A 14,112-nucleotide genomic window follows, 5' to 3' on the forward strand; every position below is an offset into this window, starting at 1 on the left:
ATCTCTTTGTTCAGTGTGTTCCTGGCCTGATTGTACAAGACCCTGTCCCCATTTCTGTAGGCATCCTCTTTGGCCTGACGAAGATGTCTGAGTTTTACTGTAAACCATGGCTTATCGTTGTTGAATGTTAAATAAGTCCTGGTAGGAATGCAAACATCCTCACAGAAACTAATATAGGATGTTACAGTCTCTGTGAGTTCGTCCAGATCGGTGGTAGCAGCTTCAAAAACACTCCAATCAGTGAGGTCAAAACAAGATTGTAAATCCTGCTCCGTTTCGCTGGTCCATCTCTTCACAGTCCTTACTACAGGTTTAACAGATTTAAGTTTCTGTTTGTAGGATGGTATAAGATGAATCAGACAGTGATCAGAATTTCCCAAAGCAGCTTGTGGAACAGAGTGATATGCGTCCTTTATTGTGGTGTAGCAGTGACCCAATATATTACTGTCTCTGGTGGGACATGTAACATGCTGTCTGTATTCAGCAGAGGTGGCCCAGGAAAGTTACGTGTATACTGGGAAAAGGATGTACATCGTGTCCTAGAGCGTATCGGTGATAGCTAGGGCTGCAACAACTAATCGATAATAATCGATTATGAAAATCGTTGTCAACGAATGTCATTGTCGATTAGTTGGTCTGCTCACGTCACAGGGAGCGTTACTGATGACCTCACTTTCATGACAACAGTCACACGCGAAATTGCAGAGAGTAATGTTAATCGGAGAGAAATGACAGATCAATCGGCGGCAGAAAAAAGTGTGCGCCCCAAGTCATCTAAGGCATAGGAGCATTTTACATTAAATGCAGCAAATAAGACTGTAATCTGCAAGTTATGCAAAGCTGAGCTTGTGTGGCATGGAAGTACCACAGTAATGCACGAACACATGAAGAGGAAACACGTTGTCACGGATGAAGGTGAAACATCAGCACGGTAAGCAAAAACTGTAGCCTATATTCTCATTATATGAAGATGTGAAAATAGTATAGTCTGGTTTAATGCTACTGTGTAAACAGCTTTGTTTACCAACTTCGGGACAGTCACACTAGATCTATTTTGTCTCGAGCAACAGGTTGCGCAATCAGTTCGCTCGCAACATAAGTGATGCATTATAATAGCGCTACCTCAGAAATAGGTTAAATTAAATGGTTAAAGGCAAATAAAATATAAAGGCAGTTAATAACAGCAGTAGTAAAAGATTGTTTTTTTAGTCACTGTAGTCAGTGGTTTTTAGCGAATGCATAATTTTTCCTGTCCTGAGTTTATTGATTTAAAAACGATTGTATTGCTTTCACTAAAGAAAATAGTCAGTTTCGTCTCTACGGTTAGAATCCTGCGTCCATAGCAACGCTCTGTTTTTCATGGCAACGATGTGTTATATTTCGCATTGAGCGGTCTGTTATCAAGAAATAACAGACCGCATTCTACATTGGAATTCAACCAAGCCATGTAATAAAAAGTTTAAAAAAAGTTTCGATCTACTGTGGCTCTACTACGTTCACACGCTTGTTTTCATTCTTTCTATATTAAATTGATCAATATATTCTTATAATTCATTTAATTTTAAATAAAAATTGAATTTATTATATATTTTAGATGTTTTGGTTTATATCTTTACATCTGAACATCATGTCTGTGTAAATTTGTTTTACCAAAAATTGTTAAAACATAATATGTTGTATATAATTTTGATTTTTTTTTTTCATTAATCATGGTTGTCAACTTGCCAACAGTAATTATCATTAAAAACAATACAAATATTGATTTACACATAAATTGTCTCTCCTTGCATACTCAAATGTTGTTTTTTTATTTCAGAAAGAAACAGCTCACCATGAGTGAATTTGTTCAGAGGAGAAATCCCCCATGCACTCCTCAACAAGCAGCCATTGTAACAGATGTCATACTTAATATGTTTGTAACTGACATGCGACCAATGTCAATGGTGGAAGATGAAGGATTCAAAAAAATGGTAGGCACACTCAACCCAGGATATATTCTTCCCTCAAGGACCCACTTCACAAAATTAATGGAGAGGAAGTATCAGGAGGCATTCCAAAAAATTAAGAGTGCTATAAACACCACCAACAGTAGAATGGCTTTAACTACTGATATATGGACAAGTGTTGCCACTGAAGCTTACCTTGGCATTACATGCCATTACATTGGGAATGACTGGAAGATGACATCTGTCTGCCTTACCACCATGCCACCCGAAGACAGACATACCTCAACCAACATTGCAGAGTGGTTGGAAGAAGTAGCAGTCAAGTTTGAAATCCCTTCTGAGAAAATTTGTGCCATTGTACATGACAATGGTTCGAACATTGTGGCCGCTGCAAAATTACTGGAGGAGAAACATGGGTGGAGCAGTATACGATGCACTGGCCACACCTTGCAGTTGGTGATTAATGCTGCATTAAAGAACACAGGCATTCAAAGAGCTGTTGGAGCTGCAAGATGTCTTGTGGAGCATTTCAAAAAAAGTGAGCAAGCCTGCAGCAAGCTGAAAGACAAACAGAAACAAATGGGCACACCTGAGCATAAGCTTGTTCAGGATGTAAGTACTAGATGGAACATTACATTCTACATGATTAACAGACTGATTGAACAGAGGTGGCCTGTAACTGCAACTCTATCTGACCCATCCCTCACTCACAGAGACAAACGCTATCTTGACTTGAAACCAGATCAGTGGAGTCTGCTTGAAGAGCTTTGCACTGCTCTTAAGCCATTTGAATGTGCCACTGTTTTTATGAGTGGGCAGAAATATATAATAGTCTCTTCATTGCCTCCACTTGTGAAAGGGCTCTTGAAGTCCACTGAAGGTGCTGCCTACGATTCAGCTTCAGTGAAGTCCTTCCGAGTCACAGCAGTTGAGCAGCTTCAAAACAGATGGAAGGAAACACTCTTTGATCAGGTAGATAATCCTGTGGTTCTCTCCTCTGCTCTGGACCCAAGGTTCAGAAGACTGAAATTTCTGTCACCTGAGCAAATTATAACTGTTCAAGCTAAAGTGCAAGCTAAAGCACTTGCAGCAAGAAGGGAGATGGTGCAACAGCAAATTACCACCTCAACCATAAGAACTGCAGCTGAACCTTCAACATCTTTGCTTGACTCACTCCTTGAGTCTGGAGGCAGCAGTGATGAAGAGAGCAGAGAGGAGAAAGCTGAGGAGGACCTCAACACTCTAATAAGAAATGAAGTCCTGGCTTACTTTGGTGAGAGGCCCCTAGCCAAGGAAGAAAATCCTTTGGATTGGTGGAGAGATAATAAAGATAAATATCCCACTTTGGCAAAATTAGCTAAATCCTACTTGTGTATCCCAAGCTCCTCAACACCATCTGAGCGTCTGTTTTCCGCTGCAGGTAACATAGCTTCCAAAAAGAGAGCCAGCCTCAGCCCGGAGCATGTGGACATGCTGACATTTTTGCATTCCAATTCAAAGTTTTGGAAGAGTGAATAAGAAACATGTTCTTATGAACAACACTGAACAGTGACAGTTTTCCTCTTCTTCTGCATTCTACCTCTGTATCAAACAGTAACGTTTGTTTGTTTATTATTTATAATTTTGATATTTCAACAAAATACGCTGCTTAATATATTATTACAAACATCTTTGTGTCCTAATTTCATAATGTGAAGTTTATATGAGCAGCACAACTCAATATTTTGTTTTGTTTATTTATATTTTGGATATTTAAAGAAGTTCTATTGTTTAAAAACTGGACAAACTTTTGTGTTTTAAGTTTTAAAATGTAAAAATTAAAGATTATATTAGTAAAACTCAATGTGTGGCTTTTGCACTTTTTAAAGTACACTTTTAAACATAAATACCCTGATTTAGGGTTTTATTTAGTTATAATAAACAAAAAAATCAAACTGAATAAAAAAAAAAACTGTATCCGATTAATCGATTAATCGAAAAAATAATCGTCCGATTAATCGATTATGAAAATAATCGTTAGTTGCAGCCCTAGTGGTAGCCCAGTATTAGAGATCGACCGATATGGGTTTTTCGATAGCCGATGCCGATGTTTAGAGGTCAGGGTCAGCCGATGGCCGATATGTGCTGCCGATTTTTAGGGCCGATATCTTGGAGTTTTCCCCTTGATTTGCATTCTAAAATGTCACACTAATAATAAGTGGATGCACAACCTTTCTAAACGTATCATCATTTATTGAGCACTGACTTGAACCATCTCTCGAATCTTAATTTAGTGCATTGCACGGTATTAAAATAAAAAATGTGTCCAAAGTTAACCAATCAAATCAATAAACTGACCAAGCATTAAATATATAAAACATGTTAACTCATGGGTTTCCATGTGATGTCCAGCATTGCATTTCAATTATGAACAACAAATTTGACAATCTCTTCTGCGAATTAAAATCTTCAATAATTGTTCTAGTGGTGTTAATGTTGAAAGCTGTTGTGTAAACAAGTTGGTTGGTTGGTTATCTTCCTTGGGACTTGTGGCACAGAATGTTTTATGACTTGGAAATCGGCTCATGTTCCAAACACCGCTTTGATAGACTCTTTAATTTGTCTGGTTCGACTCATTTCTGTTACAATTTAAACACTTCCATTGATTTCCCCCACCCAGCAGAACCAGACTGAAATTCCTAAGGGGGAAGGGCTTTGAACCCTTGGTCTCCACAGAAATATTTGTCAAAAGAATGGCAAAGAAACTGTCTTTTGTACATATAAATGGACCAGAATGAACTCAAAAAGACTTATAAATGAAACAGTCCATCGCTTCACTCCATATTCATTTATGTGTAACCCACACATTCGACTATCAAGTTATAATCACTTATTGTGTATGTCTTTTGATAACTATGGGATGGCTTAAGGATACATAGTCATGTCTAGTATCGATATAATCGAATCTGCTTGCTTGAATTAGTTCAGACAATCATTTATTTGTCAAATATATCATCACCTGGTTATAGGAATCATGTCCAAAATTAGACCCTGCAAGAGTGGGAAAATTCGGACCACATGCTTGGTAAGATAAAAATAAAGATATGATTTATGATACCCCCGAGCCAAGACAATATCTGATTGGTCAAGACAACATTTGAGGTGTGGCCAAATAGGATTTAAATAGGACACCATAAAATCCTGCTTTTAGTTTTAGCTTTGCTTCTGCTACTAGTCATGCCTGCTTTTGCTTTTAGCTTTGCTTCTTAGCTTTAGCTTTGAGCCATGCTGTTTGACATCACTCTTCTTTGAGCGCGGTTGCAGCGTGCTTCAGCCTGCTGCTACTTAGCCACGATGAGAAGGAACACAACCTAGTCTCGTCAAACTTTACCTCTTTTCTTTTCCGTTTGAGAGTTTCGTGTTCTGAGTTAAGTTTGTAACATCGAGTTCAACTTCAACCAGCCACACACAACTCTGCATCTTCAGCCAACGCCCAAGCAGGGTTTCCCAAGACGTCACTTCAACGACTACTGAACTTCCAGCCAATCAGCGACATCGGACAACAAAGGGGACTCCATTTTCACAGGAGACGCAAGTAACCTCCAGACTGTGACCTTTAATGGTGTATCTAATATAATTTTAACCTCATTGAGGAACTCAATGCGAGGGCTAATTACGTGATTGATGGTTGTTCATGTCTATGCAATTTAACGTATTGCGGTAAACTTGGCATTCCATATTTCCATTCTCTTAAACTCATCTTTCCCCAACTTTCGATCTTCCTGCAACTTGTGTGAATGTGTGAGTGTGTGCGTTTGTGTTAGATTAGTTTATATGTCTTAGATTTATCTAATAAAGCCTTATTCATATTGAAAAGAGAAGTATCCTGTGTTTTGTACTTACAAGTTAATGTCTTAAACTGCCGATCTTGTTACTGTGCTAATTGATAGTGTTTTCACTATAGTTTGGATATTAATATCCAGCGCAGATTTGATGTTAAACGGCTCGTTCAGTGAATCGCAGGGCGTCTCAGTGATCAGCCGTGAAACAGTGATTCTGTTCAAATTCCCTTTAAAATCTTAAACGATTCCCTTTGAGCTAAATTGACCTGTTTCCCTTACATTTATTATGGTGGAGATAATGCGGGCAGTTTAATCTAAATTGTGAGCATAAACCAAGTTATTTAATCTTTTATTTTGCTGCGGATGAAAGATGAGAAGCTAGCGAGAAGTGAGTGTGTGTGTGTGTGACCCGTGACGTAAGCAGCGCGCCCCCTCAAATGAATGAAAGCAGCTTGAACTCAAGTCCACCTCTTCATTGTTAACATCAGTAAGTGAACTTAAAAGTAAACATCTGAGATCGTACAATAAGGTAGAAATTGAGCGTGTTCCTCATTTTTGTAATGCCTTGTTTATAGCTGATTTCACTGCGTGTTCCAGTGTCTCTCAAAAGCTATCTCAGTCACTGTTTGCTGAACGGAGCTAAACTGTTAGTGTTTCAAAAGGGATATAAATCGGTGAATAAAGAATAGTTTTGAGCATGTTCCTCAATCTATTCATCAAAGCTCCCGTATTCATATTTCATATAGTCTGATTGTCAGTGCGTGTTCCACTGCCGAATCAAATTGGATATTTGACTCCCCTAAGTTAAACATTAGAAAATAATGTTTGCCTGTCTGTGTCCGTCCACAAAGTGAATGCAATCTTGCTTAACACTGTGTGTGTCCGAGAGTTATTTGAATGGGAGTGTTTTAAAAGCTTGATCAAGTAAATTTTAACTGTGTACCAACAGCAAAGGAAACCTTTTGTGTTTGTGTCCAGAAAAACTGGCACGTAGATTCAGATCACTGAGATTGATATCACTGTGTTCCCTTAACTACAGCACAAAGCTGCTATTTGAAATAACATAAATTTAACTCTATACAAACTGAGAGTTTAAGTGCCACACCACAAAACAAACTAAAGGCGGTGTTGTTATTTGTACAGTGTTGAAATGAGCCAACCTTTCATGTAACATGCTTAACTGTATTTGCAACAATGCAACGATTCATGTGCTAACGTTAATCCACTAGAGTGTGTTTTGGTTGCCATAGTGACGACCGTGACACGGAAGCCTTAACGTACTTCCAGAGCAACTCTGAACTGTGCACGCGCAGCGCATCGACACTAGGGTAAACAAACTCCACTGTGTTGCTAAGCTAACGAAACGGTTGCATTTAAATTGAAGTCTATGCTAAAGCCACTAGCCTCAAAGGTTAGCCGTTAGCATTACAATCCAGTGGATGAATAGTGTGTGTTTGGGCGACGCTGACGTGATTTAACCCCTTTAAACATCTTAACTAACACTTGTTAGTCTCTTTCTCTTTTATTGCTCTCTTTTCTCACTATACCACTTATTTTCATTTTACTAGAAAGGGAAATACTGACACACAATTATTAATTGTCAAATTGAAATTTAATTGAAACATTCAATTTATTTTGAATCATTCAAAATTTCCCTCTCAGATCATTTGATTTGATCATTATTTCTAGTATTCTCTTTTGGGCCAAATTAGTTTAGGAATGAATAAGCCTTGAACTTTGAAAGTTTAAGTAAACTTGTTCTACTTCATTTATTTATTACCCATCTGAATATATGCTATTCAGACCTTTACTTATTTGATTGCGTTTAACCCCTCTTCCTGTTTTGGTTACTTAACCACTATTGTTTTACTTATTGATTTCCTCCATTTAATTTCATTTTTGCATATTTTGCCCATTTATTATTTTTATTTTATTTTTATTTTTGTTACCATTTCTTTACTTAGTGTATCCTAGCTTGGGAATGACACACCTGAGCCCTAAAAGGAGACATTGTTATTCCTCACTACGAGTTCAAATAAATTTGAAAGACAACTCTCTTTCACTTAAAGTTTATTTTGTTTGATTAGTTGTGCAGCAACTAATGCAACACTCTCCTTGTAGTTTAGATAACCGCTACTGAGACTTACCATCTCCGTCCTCTCTCTCCTTTACTTTCCACTTCTCTTTTTACATTGGTAGGACATGTAAGAACCATCAATCAATTCTAAGTGAATTAAATACACAATCATGCCAAAGACGACGAATCATCCTTATGAATTTTGATTGTAATCAACCTCTCCTTTGTTCTTCCTAACATCCCTACATTTGGAAACACAATCCAAGTTTTAGCATCTCATCCAACATTGAGATAAATTTAATAGAGATACGTGTTGAAAATCTGTTGCCTTTGCAGCCTTTCTGGTGAGCGGTCCAACTGTAAGGTGTATGGTGTCAATCCTGTCAGACTAAGGAAAGAGGTATCAGCATTATTATTGTATTATTTTTGTCCAAAACAAGAGATTTAATAATATTGTTTAACTTCTTGATAACATTTAATTGGGAAAAAATTATTTTCCTCATTTGAAAGACATACATCTTTGCTTGTAATTGAATTTTTTTTTTCACCTCTTTCTCTCTTTTTTTTTTTCTCTCTTCCTCATTAGAGTGACAAAGTCTTCCCATCTCTAGTCTACTTAGACACCCTGAGACCAACACAGTCATCACCACATTTCACTAGTGGTTCACAATCACTGATACCACACTTAGTTGTCCCGCAACACATAGGCTTTTACTCCACACAGATCTGTGTCATTCTCTCTTCTCCCTAGCGTGCCAACATGCCGCAGACTGCAGACCCCATTGCCCATGGGAAAGATGTGAACATTTGGCTGAGAGGCATGACAGACAGCCTCACTCCAAAGCCAGAACAACAACCACAAGAAGCTAGTCAAGATCACCAGCTACCTAAGCTATGCCTTCACAACCCAGCTGAAACTGAGCGACAAGCACATCACTAACCTTCAAGAGAAGCTGACACGTGCTCAACGTCGCATAGGCAAGCTGGAAGTGAAAGTTCAAGATCAACTCAAAGCACCCAGCGAGAGGGAGCAGGAAACAACTGAACAAGTTATGAAGCTCCAAGCAGCCCTGACAGCAGCCCAGCTCAACCAGCAACACACAACGGCTGCTCCGAAAGACCTGGTAAACAGACTCCAGTATGCCGAACAGCTACTAGAGAAAGCCAAGCTAGACATCAGAAACAAGAATTCTGAAATCAGTGCTTTGAAAGACCACCTTGAAAGTTACAGAACTGAAACGAACAATCTTACCCAACAACTAGACGATACCATCGATGAGCTCTACATGGTCAGAAAAGAACTCCAAAATGCTTACAAGCACAAACGAGCCAAGGAAAGAGAAACCTCTCTTAGCCTCATCACTGCTGAGCAGAGCAGAGTCCCACATCCAAGAACTGGCATATGACGAAAGAAGTGAAGGGCCACAACCCAAAACCTCACCTGCCTTCGCCACACAACCCTTTTCTGCCAACAAAAGAAAACCTCCCGTCCAAGACCTTGGAGCTGATGACCATCAAAGACCCTAACAGACTGTCTAAAAACATCAGCAGGTTCAATCCAAACTCCACAGAGGGCCACGACATCCAGGCTTACCTGCGAGATATCGAATTTCATCTGGAAATGAGACCTCATGTGACTGACAGAGACTGGTTATACCTCCTTAGAGCCACGTCCAGTCCCGAGGTACGAAACTTCCAAGATCGACAGCCGAGTCAAACCAAGTCAAACTACCAGCGACTTCGTGAGGTCCTGATTAAAGAGTTTACAGACCCAGAGTCTGAACATGGACTGTTAACTGCCTTGGAAACCAAACAAGGTCGACAAGAGACTCCACAAGCTTACTACAACCGACTCCGACAAGCCTACTTTGGTGCACACAACAACCCTGACCTTGAAGAGGATGTGAACTTCAAAACCCTCTTCCTAAAGAATCTGCACCCTGGAGTCAGTCACCATCTAGGTGTCATGGCCTGTCCAAACTCCATGACCATCCAACAGTTGCGAGACCTAACACAGAAGGCCTATAACAAGCAGAAGATGGCCTCAAATAAAGGTAACAGAACCTCCACACTCTTGAACTCTGTCAACAAAGACTCCAGGCTTGCACTGGACGACAACCAGTGGCATCACAACACTAGAGTCTTCCATCAAGAGCACAGAGAGCGTGACACCCATATCCATGACCGTTTTCAGCCCCACTGCTGGAAAAATCCATGGAACCAGCCACGCTTCTTGAGAAACCAAAAGGATAACATCTGGAAACCTAACCAGACATCCAAAGGTAATCACCTGACTCATCCAAGAGCAACTTGTGTGGGTAAGCGACAACAAAACCCACCTCAGCACCACTCTTCCTTCAAGACCATTTACATGCATATGACCACAAAGTTGAGTCATGCTCGCTGTGACCAGCGATAGAACGGAAGGCCGGTGATCACCCGGTGCACCACATCAGAGATGACAGGCACCTGTTCAACAACAACCTGGAACGAACAAGTCTTTCACGGCCAACCGTTGATGAAAAATCTGAGGTACTAAAGGACATCACCTCAGTCACTAACAAACTGTCCAATTAACTCCAACTCCAAGAACAACATTCCCTGTCTGTGCAACAGCAACCACCAGAGCACAGAAGGTCAGAAAGTCTGCTACAGCCAGAAGGCACCACAAGAAGAATGCAACATAGGAGACAAAGTTTTGCAACCCGGCTTCACACAGCCATGCCAAACTTCCTCCGACTGTCTGCAAAAGAATTTCCTGCCTTGCTGGACTGACCCCCATTAGACCATGGACACGCCCTCATCCAAGCCAAGGATGCAGAGAGCCAGTCTTCAGTGACATACTAGAAAAAGGGGGAGACAACACAGACTTGAACAGATCTGACCACACATGCACTACACCATTAACACACACAACATTACCTACACCCAGAGGTAAACACATCTACTGATAACACATTCAACAAACATATTCTTCCCACAGGTAGAATATCCAACTTTTAGCGTAACAAAGTTACACATACCCACCATGTAGAAACGTGCAGTCATCCTCACAATAGGTAGAACACCTGATACTAAGTTAAGGTTCATGACACACTAGCTGCACCTGACATCCTAGCTCAATAGTAGTTGTAACCCATGCTAGGAAAACCCACAGCAGCCTTGTTTTGTTTTGTTCTTCTTTTACCTACCCTTCTCCTTCCCCTCTTTTCTGAGTAGGTGAAACACCTAGACACCCCGCAAGGGTCGAAGGTCTGATATTAGGATTGACTCGCAACACCTAATATCCGCCATCCACTCTAAACTGTATGGAAGCTAGAGAGCTCCATTCAGGAAAGGTCAATTAATTTCATTGAAAATGAGATTACTAGAAACTAACGGTAAACGTGTAAAGTAAGACAACACAGAAGAACCAAAATTTGATTGATAATTTAAAATAAAACAACAATTTCCAAAACTATCTAAACTATCCTCAATGTGCTAAACTACACTGACTAATTGAACTTAACCACGTGTACCTAAATAACCTGATGCCTGCACCAGTACAGTAACTGTCATGGAGGTGTTGTCTTGCTGTTTGCTGTGTTTGTCTGCTTCTTCTGCCTTTGTTTCTCCAGCGATCGACGATGTCTTCAGCTAAACACCTAGCCGATCGAAAGGGGGATATGTAACAGAAATGACTCGAACCAGACAAATTAAAGAGTCTATCAGGGCTGTGTTTGAAACACGGAGCCGAATTCCTCAGGAAGTCATAAAACATTCTGTGCCACAAGACCCAAGCAAGATGACCAACCAACCAACTTGTTCACACAACAGCTTTCAACATTAACACCACTAGAACAATTATTTACAATTTCAATTCGAAGAAGAGAAATTTGGTGTCAAATTTGTTGTTCGTAATGGAAATGCAACGCTGAACATCACATGTAAACCCATGAGATTTAAACACTTCCATTGACTTCCCCCACCTAGCAGAACCAGACTGAAATTCCTAAGGGGGAAGGGCTTTGAACCTCTGGTCTCCACAGAAATATATGTCAAGAGAATGGCAAAGAAACAGTCCATCGCTTCACTCCATATTCATTTATGTGTAACCCACACATTCGACTATCATGTTATAATCACTTATTGTGTATGTCTTTTGATAACTATGGGGTGGCTTAAGGATACATAGTCATGTCTAATATCGATATAATCGAATCTGCTTGCTTGAATTAGTTCAGACAATCATTTATTTGTCAAATATATCATAACCTGGTTATAGGAATCATGTCCAAAATTAGACCCTGCAAGAGTGGGAAAATTCGGATCACATGCTTGGTGAGATAAACATATGATTTATGATACCCCCGAGCCAAGACAATATCTGATTGGTCAAGACAATATTTGAGGTGTGACCAACAGGCCAGTTTAAATACTTAGGACACTTAGGAGATGGTCTTCATCCCTCCTGGGGTGGCGCCACTCTTCTGTCTAGAAATATGGCAAATAGTCTTAGTGTTTATACTTGACTAACTGGGGCCCAGGTCAGGAAGCAGACAGACTGGCTAAACCGACCGTCTGCTAGCTGCCTCCCGTCACAGAGGTCAGTTAATTCTCAGCACATAGAGACTCTTTCACCTAGATATCACACTATAGAGACTGTGTCTGTTCCACGAACTAGAAAATACAAAAAACGTCCAAACCAAGTTAAGGTTAACAATTTAATTGAGGTTCAACAAATAAAAAACAAATGCAATATGGATAAACAAATGATAAAGATTGGCTTATTGAATATCAGATCCATTTCTACGAAAACACTTTTTGTAAATAATATGATAACTGATCATAATATAGATGTGCTCTGCTTGACAGAAACCTGGCTAAAACCTGATGATTACATTATTTTAAATGAGTCCACCCCCAAGATTATTGTTATAAACACGAGCCGCGTCTAAAAGGCAAAGGTGGAGGTGTTGCTTCAATTTATAATAACGTTTTCAGGATTTCTCAGAGAGCAGGCTTCAAGTATAACTCGTTTGAAGTAATGGTGCTTCATATAACATTATCCAGAGAAACCAATGTTAATGATAAATCCCCTGTTATGTTTGTACTGGCTACTGTATACAGGCCACCAGGGCACCATACAGACTTTATTAAAGAGTTTGGTGATTTTACATCCGAGTTAGTTCTGGCTGCAGATAAAGTCTTAATAGTTGGTGATTTTAATATCCATGTCGATAATGAAAAAGATGTATTGGGATCAGCATTTATAGACATTCTGAACTCTATTGGTGTTAGACAACACGTTTCAGGACCTACTCATTGTCGAAATCATACTCTAGATTTAATACTGTCACATGGAATTGATGTTGATAGTGTTGAAATTATTCAGCCAAGTGATGATATCTCAGATCATTATTTAGTTCTGTGTAAACTTCATATAGCCAAAATTGTAAATTCTACTTCTTGTTACAAGTATCGAAGAACCATCACTTCTACCACAAAAGACTGCTTTTTAAGTTATCTTCCTGATGTATCCGAATTCCTTAGCATATCCAAAACCTCAGAACAACTTGATGATGTAACAGAAACTATGGACTCTCTCTTTTCTAGCACTTTAAATACAGTTGCTCCTTTACGCTTAAGAAAGGTTAAGGAAAACAGTCTGACACCATGGTATAATGAGCATACTCGCACCCTAAAGAGAGCAGCCCGAAAAATGGAGCGCAGCTGGAGGAAAACAAAACTAGAGGTATTTCGTATTGCTTGGCGGGAAAGTAGCATATCCTACAGAAAAGCATTAAAAACTGCTAGATCTGATTACTTTTCTTCTCTTTTAGAAGAAAACAAACATAACCCCAGGTATTTATTCAATACAGTGGCTAAATTAACGAAAAATAAAGCCTCAACAAGTGTTGACATTTCCCAACACCACAGCAGTAATGACTTTATGAACTACTTTACTTCTAAAATCGATACTATTAGAGATAGAATTGCAACCATTCAGCCGTCAGCTACAGTTTCGCATCAGACAGTGCACTATAGACCCCCTGAGGAACAGTTCCACTCATTCTCTACTGTAGGAGAGGAAGAATTGTATAAACTTGTTAAATCATCTAAACTTACAACATGTATGTTAGACCCTATACCATCTAAGCTCTTAAAAGAGGTGCTTCCAGAAGTCATAGGTCCTCTTCTGACTATTATTAATTCCTCATTGTCATTAGGATATGTCCCCAAAACTTTCAAACTGGCTGTTATTAAGCCTCTCATAAAAAAGCCACAA

General features: G+C 39.4%; 1 protein-coding gene across 1 annotated transcript; it reads left to right on the forward strand.

Moving 5' to 3' along the window:
* The first annotated feature begins 404 nt into the window (after positions 1 to 404).
* Positions 405 to 3,940, forward strand: LOC113107857 (zinc finger BED domain-containing protein 1-like). The gene is made up of 2 exons (XM_026270648.1): positions 405 to 931; positions 1,817 to 3,940. Exons 1-2 carry the CDS (start codon positions 873 to 875, stop codon positions 3,462 to 3,464), a joined length of 1,707 nt encoding a protein of 568 aa, XP_026126433.1. The 5' UTR covers positions 405 to 872; the 3' UTR covers positions 3,465 to 3,940.
* Positions 3,941 to 14,112: the final 10,172 nt, after the last annotated feature.

The sequence above is a fragment of the Carassius auratus genome, chromosome 8 (genome assembly GCF_003368295.1).
Source record: "Carassius auratus strain Wakin chromosome 8, ASM336829v1, whole genome shotgun sequence".
Lineage (NCBI taxonomy): Eukaryota > Metazoa > Chordata > Actinopteri > Cypriniformes > Cyprinidae > Carassius > Carassius auratus.

Bases quoted from the DNA above. Each gene is read 5' to 3' on its own strand.
- LOC113107857 (XM_026270648.1), top strand. From the start codon at position 873: ATGCACGAACACATGAAGAGGAAACACGTTGTCACGGATGAAGGTGAA. The intron at 932-1,816 runs GTAAGCAAAAAC...TTTTTATTTCAG, and splicing joins GAAGGTGAAACATCAGCACG to AAAGAAACAGCTCACCATGA.